The 15,141-nt window shown below is 39.3% G+C and overlaps 1 protein-coding gene across 1 annotated transcript in view; it reads left to right on the top strand.

The window, feature by feature from the left end:
- LOC149142436 (uncharacterized) overlaps window positions 1-15,141 on the top strand; it is a 274,916-nt gene that overhangs the window by 128,899 nt on the left and 130,876 nt on the right. Inside the window, exon 8 of the mRNA XM_089451481.1 lies at window positions 7,070-7,362. Within this exon, the coding sequence (XP_089307607.1) occupies window positions 7,070-7,362 (293 nt within the window). The remainder of the gene's footprint in view (window positions 1-7,069; window positions 7,363-15,141) is intronic.

Here is a 15,141-nt window from a genome sequence, read left to right as displayed (position 1 = left end):
TGGGAGACACGAGATACGATTAAGATAAGCACCTAAAAGATTTGATTTATTTAGCAGACCAGTGCCTTAAAAGATGATTACTTTAAAACCACCACAAGAATCATTAACCAGATATCGTATTCGTATCTCGACTTGAAAGTTTAGCATGACAGATATAACATGAGAAACCACTGAAACTGGCAAAACCAATTTTCCACAAAATTTTAATATTTTTTCAAAATTTTTTAAATCTTTTCTCAATTTTTTTATTTTTTTATAAAATGAAAATTTAAAATCAAAAAATTAAAATTTAAAATCTATTCTAAAACTAAATTACATCAAAACTAAAATATATAAAAAATAAAACAAAACCTAAACTAATATAAAAAACATTTTAAATGAGATCTAGAAATAAAACTTAAAATCTAAATTATAACCTAGCACAAACTAAAATTAAAATACGGCTATAGTTACAAATGGAACTATATTAAAATTAAACCTAAGAAAAAAAAATTACGCGAATGCATATACGATAATTTAAAAAAAAAAACGAAATTAAATGAAACCCTAATCTACAGCATGAAACGTAACTGTATACACATTAATAAAACGAAACTTCTGCGTTCAAACGAACCCAGCGTGACTATACCAAGACGTAAAACCGAAACAGTAAAAAAAATACCTGTGCGTGAGTTCTGAAGGAAACACGGGCCGAGAGAGCTCTGATGAATAGATTGATTCGCTTCGGCTTTCCGCGGAAAATGAAAGGAAACTGAGACTGTCTAAGATTTTTTACCTCTACAATAGCTTACCTGGTCCGATGCTTTGATGCCCACGCGAGTTTCAGAAGGATCAGCATACGATTTCAGGATATTACCTTCTGCCTTCGGTTATGCAGAGAACCCGTCGGCGGCAGAAGAAATGATCGATTCGGAAGGTTTTTAGGCACGGGATGGGCGTTTTCCGGAAACGATTCACTCACCATGTAACACGCAGACAATGGCACAGTAATGAGGACGCCAGGCGGATTGTAACCACGCCTTCAACGCAGACTTATGACAACTGACGAATGGAGATTTTAACCATAAAATTTCGATAGCGCGTTTCCTCTGCCCCGGTGGTGTTATCAAGGGTTCATAAACAACAAATAAACCTCTCAAAAGGACGCAGTCAATGGCGGCGACGTATATCGTTTCTGAGTTAACGCAGACACACCACCATTTATTTACTCGAACGCTGGGAGCAGATTGATACGTAAATGTTTCGCTGTGTTGGCCCAGACCTCGGGTATCTCTTTATACACACTTTCGCATATCCTGATTCGAATGAAGATTGTAGCCACGTGGTTTTTCAAAACCCTGAATCAGTTAAGCAAAAATTGCGATTTTGGCCCCTCTTAATAGCCAGATTTCGCAATCAAACCCAGAGTGCTTTCAGAATATCAGATGAGTTTCAGAAATCTCTCATGTAAACCAGAAAAGAAATTTTAAATGATTGACCCAGGGCAAAATCAGCTGGGCTCTGCAAAGAAGAGCCTGTGGGAGTCGGCTGGTTCAGCCTAGAACTTCCCCAAACGCCCACCAATATCCTTCACCTAAAGATTTCCTGCACATCTCAAGCAACCATCAATAAAGAGGGCGAGAATGCTGCTAGATCTCAGGAAATAATGGAGATACCTGCCATTATTTCAGAAACCCTAACAACACTCAGACCCTAGCAGGTGAACAAGATACCTGTGCTCACAATACTCTGAAACAAGTTATTATTAATGGCTGAAAACTGAAATATGCAGAAAAATAAGCATCTCACAGCAATTCCAGAGAGTAACACCAGCAAGATTTGGACCCCAAAGTCTTCTTTTATTAACCAGAAATCAGTTTACAAGAGAGCTTTTTCGGCACAGACTCGCAGATCGAATGAATCTGAAATGACCACCTAAGACTCTATATAAAGGAAATGATCTCAACGGCTAGTTCGAATGATCCATGTAGAAATGATCTCGACCGTTGATGAGGATCAAGACATCTCTTGATCTCATCCGTCGATTTATTCAATTAATTTTTTATTATTATTTTTTTTAAATTTTTAAATTTTTTATTATTTTTTATTTATTTCATTTTTTTTAAATTTTTATTATTTTTTATTAAATTTTTAAATTTTTTATTATTTATTTTATTTTTTAAATTTTTAAATTTTTAAATTTTTTTAAATTTTTTTTTAAATTTTTTAAATTTCTTAATTTTTATTTATTTTATTATTTTATTTCATTTTTTAAATGGATCATCGAACTAAGCCTTTGGAAACATCACCTAGGACCTAGGACTTAGGACTCACGAGGGGATTTAAAACATTTTCAACCCTCAAAACACATTTCATGATGACTTTTTACAATTTACATCTCAAGGGGACAAACCCACTTAATACAGACCCTCATAAATCACCCAGTTCTGCGACACAACTATAATCTAGCAGATTAACACACTAGGATTCTCTTAAAGTTCTAATGACAAAATCCATCCTGGCTTTGGGGTCAGGTTTGAAGGAAAACTCTGCCGATCCATGGATCGGTGAGACGAAAAACCTTCCGGGACATAGATTATCATAGAAAGTTAGGTCCACCTAGGCAATTTTACATACATGACTCTGATCTGCTTAGATTATTTACAATTCATACATGCAGACTGGGTTTACAATTGAAATGATCAAGCTGCTGATGACTGTAGGCTGGCACGGACACGTCGTTTCAGGTGCTATCCCTTTCTGCCAAGAAAAGAGGGTGTACTGCATGGGAAGTTGACCAGTAGTGGTCAACAGAGCTTAAACTCAATGATTTGACATGCTTTACTTGAGCACTCCACCATTTAATGCATCTATCCACTTGATGTGGTCACCTTGGACATATTCCTATGCCATTTCTTGGGGTTGCCCACATATTTGGAGCATCTACTTGGTTCTACACCACTATTTTTACCTTGGGATCATATTACACATGCCATATGGAGCATCTATTACACATTCTTCATGAATCTACACATGGGGCATATTAGCCTACAAACTACATGTGTGTATAAGTTTGCACATCTATTTGGTTGTCTGTATGTGGTTCCATCTTAATCCTGGATCTCTTAAGCACTGAGAGGGGTTTTTATTTTTATCCTTCTTGGTACTTGATAAGTTTGGGGTTAAGGTGGATCTATGCAACCATATGTTCTCTACATGTATCCCGGTGAAAATATTTCTAATTAAATAAACTAGCATAGTTCCATCTTAACCCTGGATCTCTTAAGCATTGAGAGGTTTTCACCAATGTTGCACTAATCGTTATCGGGATAATATTGGCGTGAGAAAAAATCGTAATAATTGGGAAAAAATCGGTAATAATCGGGAAAAAATCGTAATAATAGGGAAAAAATCGGTAATAATCGGGAAAAAATCATTTGGTACAAAATTATTCATTTTTTTTCAATTTTTTAATATCTAAACCATCTACAACATTAAATAAATACATTGACACATAAATATGATAAAAGAACTAATATATAAGATGTTTAATATCATTTCTAGTGCTAAAATCACACATAACAGTGAATCATGTCCTGAATAGTAAGTTCTGACTCCTAAGTCCCAACTCAGCCTCAAAATATCAACAAAAAAATACAATAATGTATCTCATGAGTCATAATGTCATATACAATGGAATGAACAAAATAACGAAAGTCTAATACTATTGATTTCCTCTGCCCCTCTTGCGAGAAAATGCCATAGCTTTCCCTTTCCCTCTAGATGTAGATGCTGGTGCTGGTGGAGTTGGCAGTGGAGTCTGCTGTGCTCTAGAAGCTGAAGAACTAGGAGCACGAGCTATAGGAGGTAGACCACGTCCTCTACTGGTGGCAGGGGTAGCTCGGGTAGGTGGTGTCACCTCTCCTCCTCCTCCTCCTCCTCCCCCTCCACTATATCTTGCATTAACCAATCATCAGCAGACTCCATGAGAGGCCTCTCGGCCTCAACCCTCCATGCAGCAGTGGTGTCAATCCCATCCAATGAGATGGCCTCCATATTAGGTGTCCTCTCAAGTTGCCTCACCCACAATCGAAGATTGTAGTAGACATAGATCATGTCATTAAGTCGTCGGGACTCCAACCTGTACAAAGATCATGAAATAATAATAAATAATTATAAAAAAAATATTGTTTAATGAATTCAAAAATTTATTTGGAAATTTGCAATATTTTAAATTTTTAAGTGTTAACTTGTTGTGCTTCTTGTTGTGTATTTTTTCAAATACACTCCAATTGCACTCACATCCTGAGGAGCTACATGTTTGGCTGAGGATTCGAATGGCAAGCTTTTGCAGAAGGGGTACCCTGGCACCATACATTCTCCACCATGCATCTACAACAAAATTACAAATAAAATTTTAAATAAACATAAGAAAAAAAATGGAATTTGAAGAGACAATGAAATTTGAAACAAAGTTACAAACTAAAAAATACCTAGCATTTTAATCGTCCTATCAGTCATAGCCATGTCAAAGCCAAATGTGCCACCTGCCATCCTATATGTCTCAATTTCTTTAGAGATCTCTGTACGTTCTGCTGGAGATCGCACCATCTTCTGGACATAGGATAAGAATCCATCCATGATCTCAGCATCAAATACAAACCCACATGCGTAAGAAAATGCGGGGTTCAGGAAAATCCCAGCAGCATGAATGGGACGATGGAGTGTGTTGTTCCATCGCTCATCAATCACTCCCCATAGGAGGAGTTGTCTCTGAAACCCCTCATCTCCCTTATCATCATAGTAGGCCCGAATGGCTTCTTTGGCCCTGTCCATGGCCTCATACAAATAGCCCATTGCGGGCTTCTCACCATCAACTAACCGAAGAACTTTTACCAAAGGTTCAGTAACGGCGCACACCTCCTGCACTCCTGCCCAGAAGTCTTCCTGGTATGAAACTAGTCTGCATATGGCCTCTCCCTCTGGTTTGTGGCTCATTGGCAAAGCATGCCACTCCTTTGAAAGAAACATTCTCTTCACATCCCACATAGAATTCAAGAGGGATTGAAGAGATGAAATTGGTGGCAAACCATGTAATGGCGGGGCGCACTAACTCTTTGTTGTTGGTGAATCTTCTCATCAAGCTAAGCATAGATGTATGGTTATATATAAATTTTGTAATGCTTTTGGATGACTCAACAATATCTTTGACAAAGGAAATTTTCCCTATGTCCTCCAACATCAAATCAATACAGTGTGTAGCACAAGGTGTCCAAAATAAATTAGGATGCCTGTCCATAAGCATCCTGCCAGCAGCAACATAATTTGCAGCATTGTTCGTTATGACTTGGACAACATTTTCTGCACCCACCTCCAAAATAAACACATCTAGCAAATCACTTAAAGTTCTTGTATCTTTGATTTGTGCAGATGCATCAACAAATTTGATAAACATAGTCCCCTTGGGACAACTAACCAAGAAGTTTATAAGGGTTCTTCCCTTTTGGTCAGTTCAACCATCTGACATCACAGTGCATCCTGTTTGTGCCCGTGATGCCCTAAAATCCTCCAATCTTTTGGTGTACTCAAGCTTTTCATTTTGAAGAATTCGGCCTCTCATGTCATGATAAGAAGGGATTTTGTACCCTGGGCCAACAGTTGCAATAGCATCAAGAGCAGGTTGGAAAAATGGATTATTCCTTACAATGTTAAAAGGAATATCACTCCAAAGGAGAAATTTTGCCAGCAACTTGTCAGCTTGTTCTTTCTTAGTTTTTTTAAGCATTGAACTGATAGATGGTTGTGAATCAGGTGTCGTTCAAGGAACAAAAAATGATGAGGCAGCTACTGGATTGGTTGATGCTGCAGTAAACCAGTGGCACTTGCTTGTTCAGCTGACTTTTTTAGTTGTCTCTTCATTTCTTCTTTGGCCTCTCTATTGTGGTTTAAAGTTTCCAATGCTTTCATGGCTCTTTGGATGAGCTCAGGATTTGTATTTTTGCAAGGCCCTACATCAAATCTAGGGATTTTTGCAAGGTGATAGTGATATTTCAATCTGTACACCCCCCCGACATATGGTGCCCACACAACTTGCAAGTCAAGTTTAGTCTATCATTCGGAGCATTAGGTTCACCAAATTCCTAGAAATGGTGCAATTTCCTTGGCATGTTTGATTTTGAACTTTGAAGTTGAAAACTTGAATGGTGTTTCGGTAAACCTATGGGAAAATAAGGATTACAATTTAGTATTTACAAGTTACAAACTTACAATTTAGTATTTTACTATTTACATTGTACAAAAACTAAAAAAAAAATTACTTACAATTTAAAAAACCCCATTCCAAACCCAACCAAAAAAACTAAAAAGACAATACATTGGACAAATGTCAAAAACCCCATTCCAAACCCAACCAAAAAAACTAAAAAAAAATTACATTGGACAAATGTCAAAAACCCCATTAAACCCAACCAAAAACATTGACAAAAACAAAAACAAAGTTACAAAACAATGAAAATAAAAAACATTGGTGCCCATACCGGTTTTATGAAGATATAGTTTCTCCTCCTTAGCTCACTCTTCGATTTTCTCCTCTAGCTAGTTGATTTAGCTCCAAAATCTCCAAGTCTCCAAGTCTCTAACTCTCCAAAACTCCAGCGCACCTTATGCTGTCCAAATGAACAAAAAAAATCGCGCTGCCCGACGGGCCTGCAATTCTTACCTAAAAAATCGGGCAAAAAAAATTCCGATTTTATCTTTTCTTTGAAATTATCGCGATTATAGATAATATCACGATTAGTGCAACACTGGTTTTCACTTGTTTTTAATTTTTATTTTTGAAATCCCTCTTGGTGCTTAGTATTCCCAGGGTTAAGATGGATCCGTGCTAATGTATATTCCATAGACGTATCCTGGTTTGAAACTATTTCTCCTGGTTTGAAACAATTTCTCATGAGTAGTGCCATGAAACTTCTTCCATCCTCTTCTTCTATTTTCTTTTTGACCTGGTATGTACTCTTCTGCTATTTTTGGTATTGGTTTCTAGCATATGTCTTGTTTACTTTTAGATCTGATAAATTTTACATTTCTGCAGATGCATACTTTGGCCAGTGTCCTTTGCATCAGAAGCCAAGAGAACTACTAGAGACAGAAACCAACTCACCATCCTGGAAAGAGATGTGGGAGCTTTCTACAACTTCCAACAGGCAGAATATTAACTCTTCTTTATTTCCCAAGGGCCAAAGTAACATAAGTTTTCCAAACCCATGTAATGTCACTGATCTATGGAATGATGAAGAGTCAGTGGACAATGTGTTTCCCAAAGCAGAAAGAGATGTGCTACGCGTTTCTTCGGAGAAGATTGGAAATGGGATGGAAAACAATAAGGTAATCTCTCACGTTGCATGTGATATATATTTGTTCAGACAGAAGAGATTTATTCATGAACATTACCTTTCTCATCCCTCTAACCTTTCATTGCAGGTTATATACCATTCACTTTTAATTATAATTGTCGTCTCTGTATCTTTTTCATCCAGGAGACAATATTTACCTCATGGATGCTAGTATCTATATTTCAGTTAAATTCAGTTCAGTTTAAAAAATTGTATGACGCCTGTGCATGCATATTTTATTATTTTTCATGTCCATTGTAGGTCTTGGCATAAAAAAATCTGTTATTTTGAATGCCTTGCCCTGGAAACTGTGGATCTTCTTTTCTATCAAAGTCAAACACAGAACCCATGTCTGCAATGTGATTGCTGAAATGCATGCAGAAATTCTTTACTGGCAAAATAAATGCATCTATTTTAGAAAATGAAGATTTTCCTTAATAAGAAATTAGATAAATAAATATACTTTTCATCTACTAAAATTGTGCACTTGGACATATACACATATACACTTCTATTATTGGCTCAACTGTTATTGTTGTTGAATAATGAATTGGGCCTCATGCAGACGATGCATATATGATTTAGTCAGGATAGTAGATATGTTACAGTGTCTTTGTGCTTGTAGTTTCACCAACTATTTGTTAATAAACACAATTTAGTGCTCCCTAAAACTTGTCGGTAATATGCCTAATATGAGACATAATCTTTGTTGTGAGAATCTCAGTTCTGAAGATCCTTTGTGGATTCCCTCAAATGGTTTGAGGGTGATTCCCTGTTTCTGGCTGTTTGGTAAAGATTTGTAAACATATAATGAATTGTTTTCAGAAAATGTTCCAGAAATGTAGATTTACAGCTGTTGTGCCTACTTGATGTTGAATTTTTCAACTCATGATACACAGATCTGCATCATAGGATCAATTCCTACAGCTAACAACTGAAGATTGGAAAACACCTATGAATAGAGTGAATTTTCTTAAACAATGCTTTGTAAGGAAAACTCAGGAGTGTAGACAGTGCCTATCATGAGATTAAGTCATACTGGTGGAAAACTATGTTGAATTTTCTACGAGATGCACAGTAGATACAATTTTCTGCCAGAGAATTATTTCCTAATGAATTTTCGCACAGTACTTATGCCACCATTATCATTGAATAATTACACTGAGAAAAATTCAACAGAAAATGCAACGGAAACAGTAAAATTCAAAGAAAGACAGCCATGCATTATAGAGACAATATTTTTATTCTGGGAAACCCAACCTTGGGAGAAAACCTAGCAACTTTTCTTAGGAGAAATTATTCTTCAGCAAGGTTTACAAAACAGCGATTTGTCTAGAAATATGTGCTAATATTCAAGTCAAAATAGCAGTCAAACCTGGTCAAAATCAACAGCTAGTCATTGCTGGTCCAACCAGGCAAAAAGTTAAATCTAGTCAAACTTTTGGCCTAGTAAAATTTGACCTTGCGGTCAACTTGGCCCTGTGGTCAACTCCTGCAGTCAAATCCCTATGGTCAGCGCTTCACACTTGCGGTAAAACTCGGCCTGTTCTGTGGTCAAACTTGGTCAAGCAGCTTGGTCAAACAGCAGTCTAATACTTGGTCAAACGGACTGGTCAAAGGTTCAGTCAACTTCAGTCAAAGGGCTCGATCAAATTGTTCTCCTTCCTCACGTGTGATTGTCCAACAGAGAGAAGATAGACCTCAGAAAAATCAGATTAGACTTGCTCTTTGTTGGTGGAAAAAATGAGACATCACACCCTCTATTTACACTTATCGAATGAAGTGAAATAACCCAAGGGACACACCCCTTCACAGGCTGGGCTGACTTGACTTTCCTGGATCGACTTGTCACCTGAAAAATATTCTTTTTCATAATTCTTTTAGGTTGACTTGAAAACCATTTACCCATACACAAATATCTCCCAATGCTACACAAAAAATCAACACTCCCTCTTAGTGAGGGAGGTATTATCCTTAGTTGAAAACAAATTTTCCCTTAGCTGAAGTTTCTCCTTCACAAGATGTAATGTCCCCATTTTTATTTTCCTCCATAGTACAACCAGAGTGGATTTCTAGGATAGGGGATGGCCAAGTCAGTGGAGCAAGTTTATGTCATCAGGGGTTCTGATGGAGTTTTGAGGAGTTTTTATGGGATTTGATGGCATTTGCTTGGCATATTTCATCATCCACACAGTTTGCCTTTCAATTTGTCGCATTCCAACAACTTCCAAAAATTAGCATTATTATGGGGCCTAACTTAATTAATTATGCTCGAGGTGGCATTCCGAGTAGATTAATCGTTGGAACACCCCAGTGTCATAGTTTGTTGGAACTGGAACAAGAAGATCTACAATGTTGAGAAGTGACTTCCAGTGGTCGAAGAGAGTATGGTGGGCGATTTACTATTTTCATTAATTAAAAAATGACTTTAATTAGTCATTTAATTAACGAAAAATAATTAATTAGAGGAAATGGGCCAAAAGTGACTTAAGTGAAATAAAATAAAATTAAAATGTCACTTAAAGTCAATGGAGGAGCTTTTAGAATAAAAATAAAATAAGATGCTTCTAGAGGCTTGGAGATCTATCTATCAGATCTATAAAAGAGGAGGAGGAGGTCATTTGGAGACATCTTGGATTTGATATTGTTTCCATGAGAGGTTGAGAACCCGATTCTCTAATCCATTGGTAACCCCAGGATGGAAACCCTTGGGTGATTTAGTGAGATTGGGTGAGTACCCATCTCCCCTTGGTGGATTCATTCAAAATCCAGAGGTGTAGTGATTGATTTCCTGTTCAGTTTGGAGGTCGGCATCAACGTTATCACATATCTTGGAGGGTCGTTTCCAACTATTGTGTTGGCATATATTTCTATATAATAAAGCTGGATTTTGTTGTTGTTGCTGCATTTCTCATTGTTCCTCATGTTGTGATATTTTAATGAGATTTTGTGCAATTTATGGGTTTATTGTCCCTATCAAATTTTCGGCATTTGGTTTTTTACATGGCAATCTTCTGTTAAGTGAATAGCAATTTTATGTGAGGTGTTTGTTCCAAATTTATTTCATTTGGGACATTACAGTGGTATCGGAGCCTTGATCTTGGCTCAGTCTGCGGGTTTTTCAGTGGCCGCTATTATGGTTCGAGGGTTTCAAGATTATTTGCAGTACTAGACTTCTCTATTTGTTGGAGAAACCGAATATCCAATTCCTGCAACAGAATGAGAAATTATTAAGGGTCCGACAAATTTTGCTTGTTAAATGTGCGACAAATTTATGGCAATTTGCTGCAGGCACAATAAAAATTCGATGAATTGGGGAAGACGAAATATTAAAAGGGCCAAATTGTTTTAGGCAAACATCACATTGTAAATTTTAGCAAAGTTTAAAGGGCCATTGCAAGAGCCGTCAAAATCATCTTTTAAGAGATCTGTATGTCTTTTTATGGAGGGACGCCAAAGGTAATCCATGGTGGCATCAACATAATTGAGGGATGCACGGAGGTCGAATATCAATGATTGAAGACCAAATCTAATATTTTGAAGTTACGAGGCCACATTGGATTCACATAGAGTTTGATTGTTGATACAGAGTTAAACTGCGCAGTGTTCGAGCTACCACTCCAGGAGTAGAACGAAGAAGTAGATGTGCATGCATGGTATTGTGAGGCTTCGGGTGGAAATCTAGCCCGAAACACATGAAGAAGAGCAGCAGGGACTCCCTGTGACAGGGGTCGAGAGTGTTGATTTGTGTAGCTTGGAAGGTACTCCAACCCATAGGGTTCAGGGTTTGGAGGGAAAAGCACCACAAGGGCAGCTTGTAGGCTTGGAACCCAAGTGTGGGGTTTTGCACCCATCATGATTTGGGCCAAAACCGTGATGGAGGTACGACATGTGATGGATGAGCATGATAGTGCTCGATGATACGATTCCAACGCATCGAGAATCGTCCAAATCCGAGTTGTCGTTAGAGAGATGAATTTTTGAAGTTGACAACGTAATTGTTGGTTACCAAGTCATGTAGGCTTGGTGTTAAAGCAATCCAATAGACGGGTCTCCTCATCAATTCGTTGAGCCCTTGTATGTGTATAAATACAAGGTATATTGGAGTGTTTTAGAGCATCCAAGTGTGACAATACATCACCAAGAGGAGCTATGAAATTGTCATGAGCCTTAGCCACAGGAAAGGAGCTAGAAGTGACAACGTGGAGGAGCCAAAGGATAGCATAAGGGTTTCAGTTTGCTATAGGTGACAACGTGAAAGTCTAAGGGTTGTTTGAGGGCAGTCTAAGGGTTGTCTTGGGTGCGGTTTGCAAGGCAGAGAAGGCCGCATATTTGGAGGACAAAGAGGAGCTCTTTGGAGGAGGACACCCTAGGTGCTGCATTTGAGGTAAAACAAGCATACACAGGCAACGTAGGAGTGGATGACCTCTCCCTTGGTGAACCACAGTCTTTAGAGGGCTGTGTTGTTGCCTGCGTGGAGGAGAAGGGTTGTAGGTGATGCCCTAACTAGTGGTGCAGTAGTGCAGCAAGGTGAAATAATAGTATTTGTGGAGGTGTATTGGGTCAAGGAGTGACCAGATTGGATTAGTTTGTGAGCATCTTATTGATGCCATGTACATGACATTCCGAGGCGGTGAAGTGTCATATTAGGAGTAGATTCAGTAGTGAGTGGATTAGGTGTCATAGAGCTGATTGAAGGGCAGCGAGTTGGCTACCTAAAGTGGCCCTAGAGTAGCAGACAAGAAGGACGTTGTTGGTGCGTGATTGGGTGAAGTATTGCAGCCTTATGTGCAACACTTTGATGGACGAAAGTGACTACTATATTGACAGATTGGAGCTCGGGACTTAGGCCTACCTAGAGAGCAGTTTGATGAGCCTGTGTTCATTGTAGTAGATGTGACTTGCAGTAGTGATAGGAGGCAGCCCTCTTGGAGTCTCGATGTGTAGATGCCTTGATGGGCTAAGGCACTACTAGTGAGCAGTATGGAAGAGAAGGACCGACAGGACAAGATACGACATAGAAGCTGCAACGACGTTTTTTATTGTATCCTGTATACCATAGACTGTTTGTATTATTCAGATTTGGTTTAATATAGCAAAGATTGGTGATTGTACATTATTGTACAATTTTGTTTAAAGCCTTGTATATTTTGCATATGTGATTTACTGCTTTATATTTCCGCTATGCAAAGTAGTTTATGGTTGAGATTCTTGGTTTGGTAGTGTCAATGATTTTAATATTCTAACCTAGACCCAAGGTCGTGGAAATTCAACATGGTATCAGAGCGTGCTTGAGCTACTTTGGAAGTAAGTAAATCAGAGTTGTGCATAATGAAGTACAGCATGAGAGAGAGTTGGTCACATTGTGAGTGAAGGGTTCACTACAATGTCGAAGTTACAGGCAGGTCTTCGGTATGAGGACAGGTTGGAGGGGTTGTCCAACTATAGTCCTTAGAAAGAAAGGATCAAGTTGGTCTTACAGGTCAATAGGCTATGGGAATTCGCCGAGAAAGAGATCAAGAAGCTAACCGACCCTAAGGAGCTGGAAATATATGAAGATTTGGATGTGAGAACGAGATTGATCATCCTAGATGGTGTGAGGGATGCCCTAATACCTCATTGGTTCAGAAAGAACAATGCAAATGAGATGTGGATGGATCTTTAGAATTTGTTCCAGAATAAGAACGAGAACCGAGTATTGGTATTGGAGGATAAATTGAAATCCACCAAGATGATAAAGGGTGAAAGCGTGACCTCGTATCTAACGAGATAGTCTTAGGTCAATGATGAGCTTGCTGCGATCGGTGTGTCTACCTCAAATGGAGATATGGTAAGGATTGCCTTGAAAGTGTTCACTGAGGTATGGAAGCCCTTCATTAAAGGGATCGTTGCCAGGGAGAAGCTGCCAGACTGGGATATGCTGTGGGATGACTTCATTGAGGAAGAGTTGTGAGACGATGATCTTCATCCGAAGCAGAAGGCTTGAGATGATGACATGGCACTTGCATCATGAATGAAGGGTAAGCAAAAGAAGGACTTGAGTAAATTCAAGTGTTTCAACTGTGGTGAGATGGGTCATTTTTCGTCGAGATGTCCGATGAAGAAGGGAAATGATGAGAAGAAGAAAGGAAAGCAGGCCACCGGTGTTGCCACTTTAGCAGAGATAGATGATCTCTCCAGGAGATTGGAAGAGGAGGACTTTGCTATGATTTCTCATTTCTCGCAGAGTACTATCACTGAGGATGGATGGTATGTGGATAGTGGTGCGACGAAGCATATGACAGGGTCACAAGAGGTTTTTGAGACTCTAGCTAGATGGGACTCAAAGTTGCACATGGTGTTGGGCGACAAGAGTCAGTTGGAGATCCGAGGATCGAGTGTTCTGCCATTTAGGATGGAGATCGGACGTATGATGCGGGGTCAGGATGTACTGTTTGTACCAGGACTCAGATATAGCGTGATTTTTGTCTCGATGATCGAGAGGAAAAGGTTTGAGGTCTTGTTCGAGGATGGGAAGGCAAGACTCAGGCTGAGAGGCTCTATGTCTGATGGCATTGTACTCGGAGTTAGAGAGCATGGTCTCTACAGGTTGACGACCAAGCCTGTGGATCATGGAAAGAAGCAGGTGGAGCAGGCACAGGTTCCAAAGAAGTAGGAGAAGGTGCAGGTGTAGAGGCAGGCTTTAGAGGAGAAGGTACAGGTTCCCGACAAGAAGGTACACTTTCTGGAGGTCCCGATTGTAGAGACTTAGAGGGAGTCTAGTTCGAGAGGGAGCTTGTAGATTTAGAAGGAGACTCTGCAACCCAAGAAGAGCGCGTGGTCAATGGTGAGCAAGGTTGCTCCAACAACTGCCAAAAAGGAATCATGGAAAGAGTGGAAGACGTTACAGGATAAGAAGAAGAAGCAGGGTTCTTCCAACAGTGACAATGACACTTTCGAGAAGGGCATAGTTCACCGTACAAGGATTGTTGCGATTGTGAGTGCTAGGAGTTGGGCAAGTCTTGCGAGCAATGATGATGATGACGAGATACTTCCTAGTCTTGGAAGTACCTCCCTCGCTAAGAGGGAGTGTTGATTTGTGTAACTTGGGAAGTACTCCAAGCCTTAGGGTTTAGGGTTTGGAAGGCAAAGCACCACAAGGGCAGCTTGTGGGCTTGGAACCCAAGTGTTGGGTTTTGCACCCATCATGATTTGGGCCAAAACTGTAATGGAGGTACGACATGTGATGGATGAGGATGATAGGGCTCGACGATACAAGTCTAACACATCGAGAATCGTCCGAATTTGAGTTGTGGTTAGAGAGAAATGAATTTTTGAAGTTGGCAAGGTAATTATTGGTTACCAAGTCATGTAGGCTTGGTGTTAAAGCAGTCCAATAAATGGGTCTCCTCATCAATTCGTTTAGCCCTTGTATGTGTATAAATACAAGGTGTATTGGAGTGTTTTAGAGCATCTAAGTGTGACAATACATCGCCAAGAGGAGCTCTGAAATTTTCGTGAGCCTTAGCCGCAACAAAGGAGATAGAAGTGACAACGTGGAGGAGCCAAAGGACAACGTAAGGGTTTTAGTTTGCTCTAGGTGACAACATGGAAGTCTAAGGACTATTTAAGGGTTGTCTTGGGTGCGGTTTGCAGGGCAGAGAAGGCTGCATATTTGGAGGACAAAGAGGAGCTGTTTGGAGGAGTTTTGGAGGAGGCCGAAAGCTACAATAGTTGTTGTGCTAGGTTGCAGGCCATAGCTAGTAGCAAGACCATCCTAGGTGCTGCGTTT

Source organism: Pinus tabuliformis, chromosome X, assembly GCF_031772625.1.
Source record: "Pinus tabuliformis cultivar Carrire ecotype Pingquan chromosome X, CPIR1, whole genome shotgun sequence".
Lineage (NCBI taxonomy): Eukaryota > Viridiplantae > Streptophyta > Pinopsida > Pinales > Pinaceae > Pinus > Pinus tabuliformis.
Note: the sequence above shows the minus strand (reverse complement) of the source record. Positions and strands in the feature narration are given on the sequence as shown.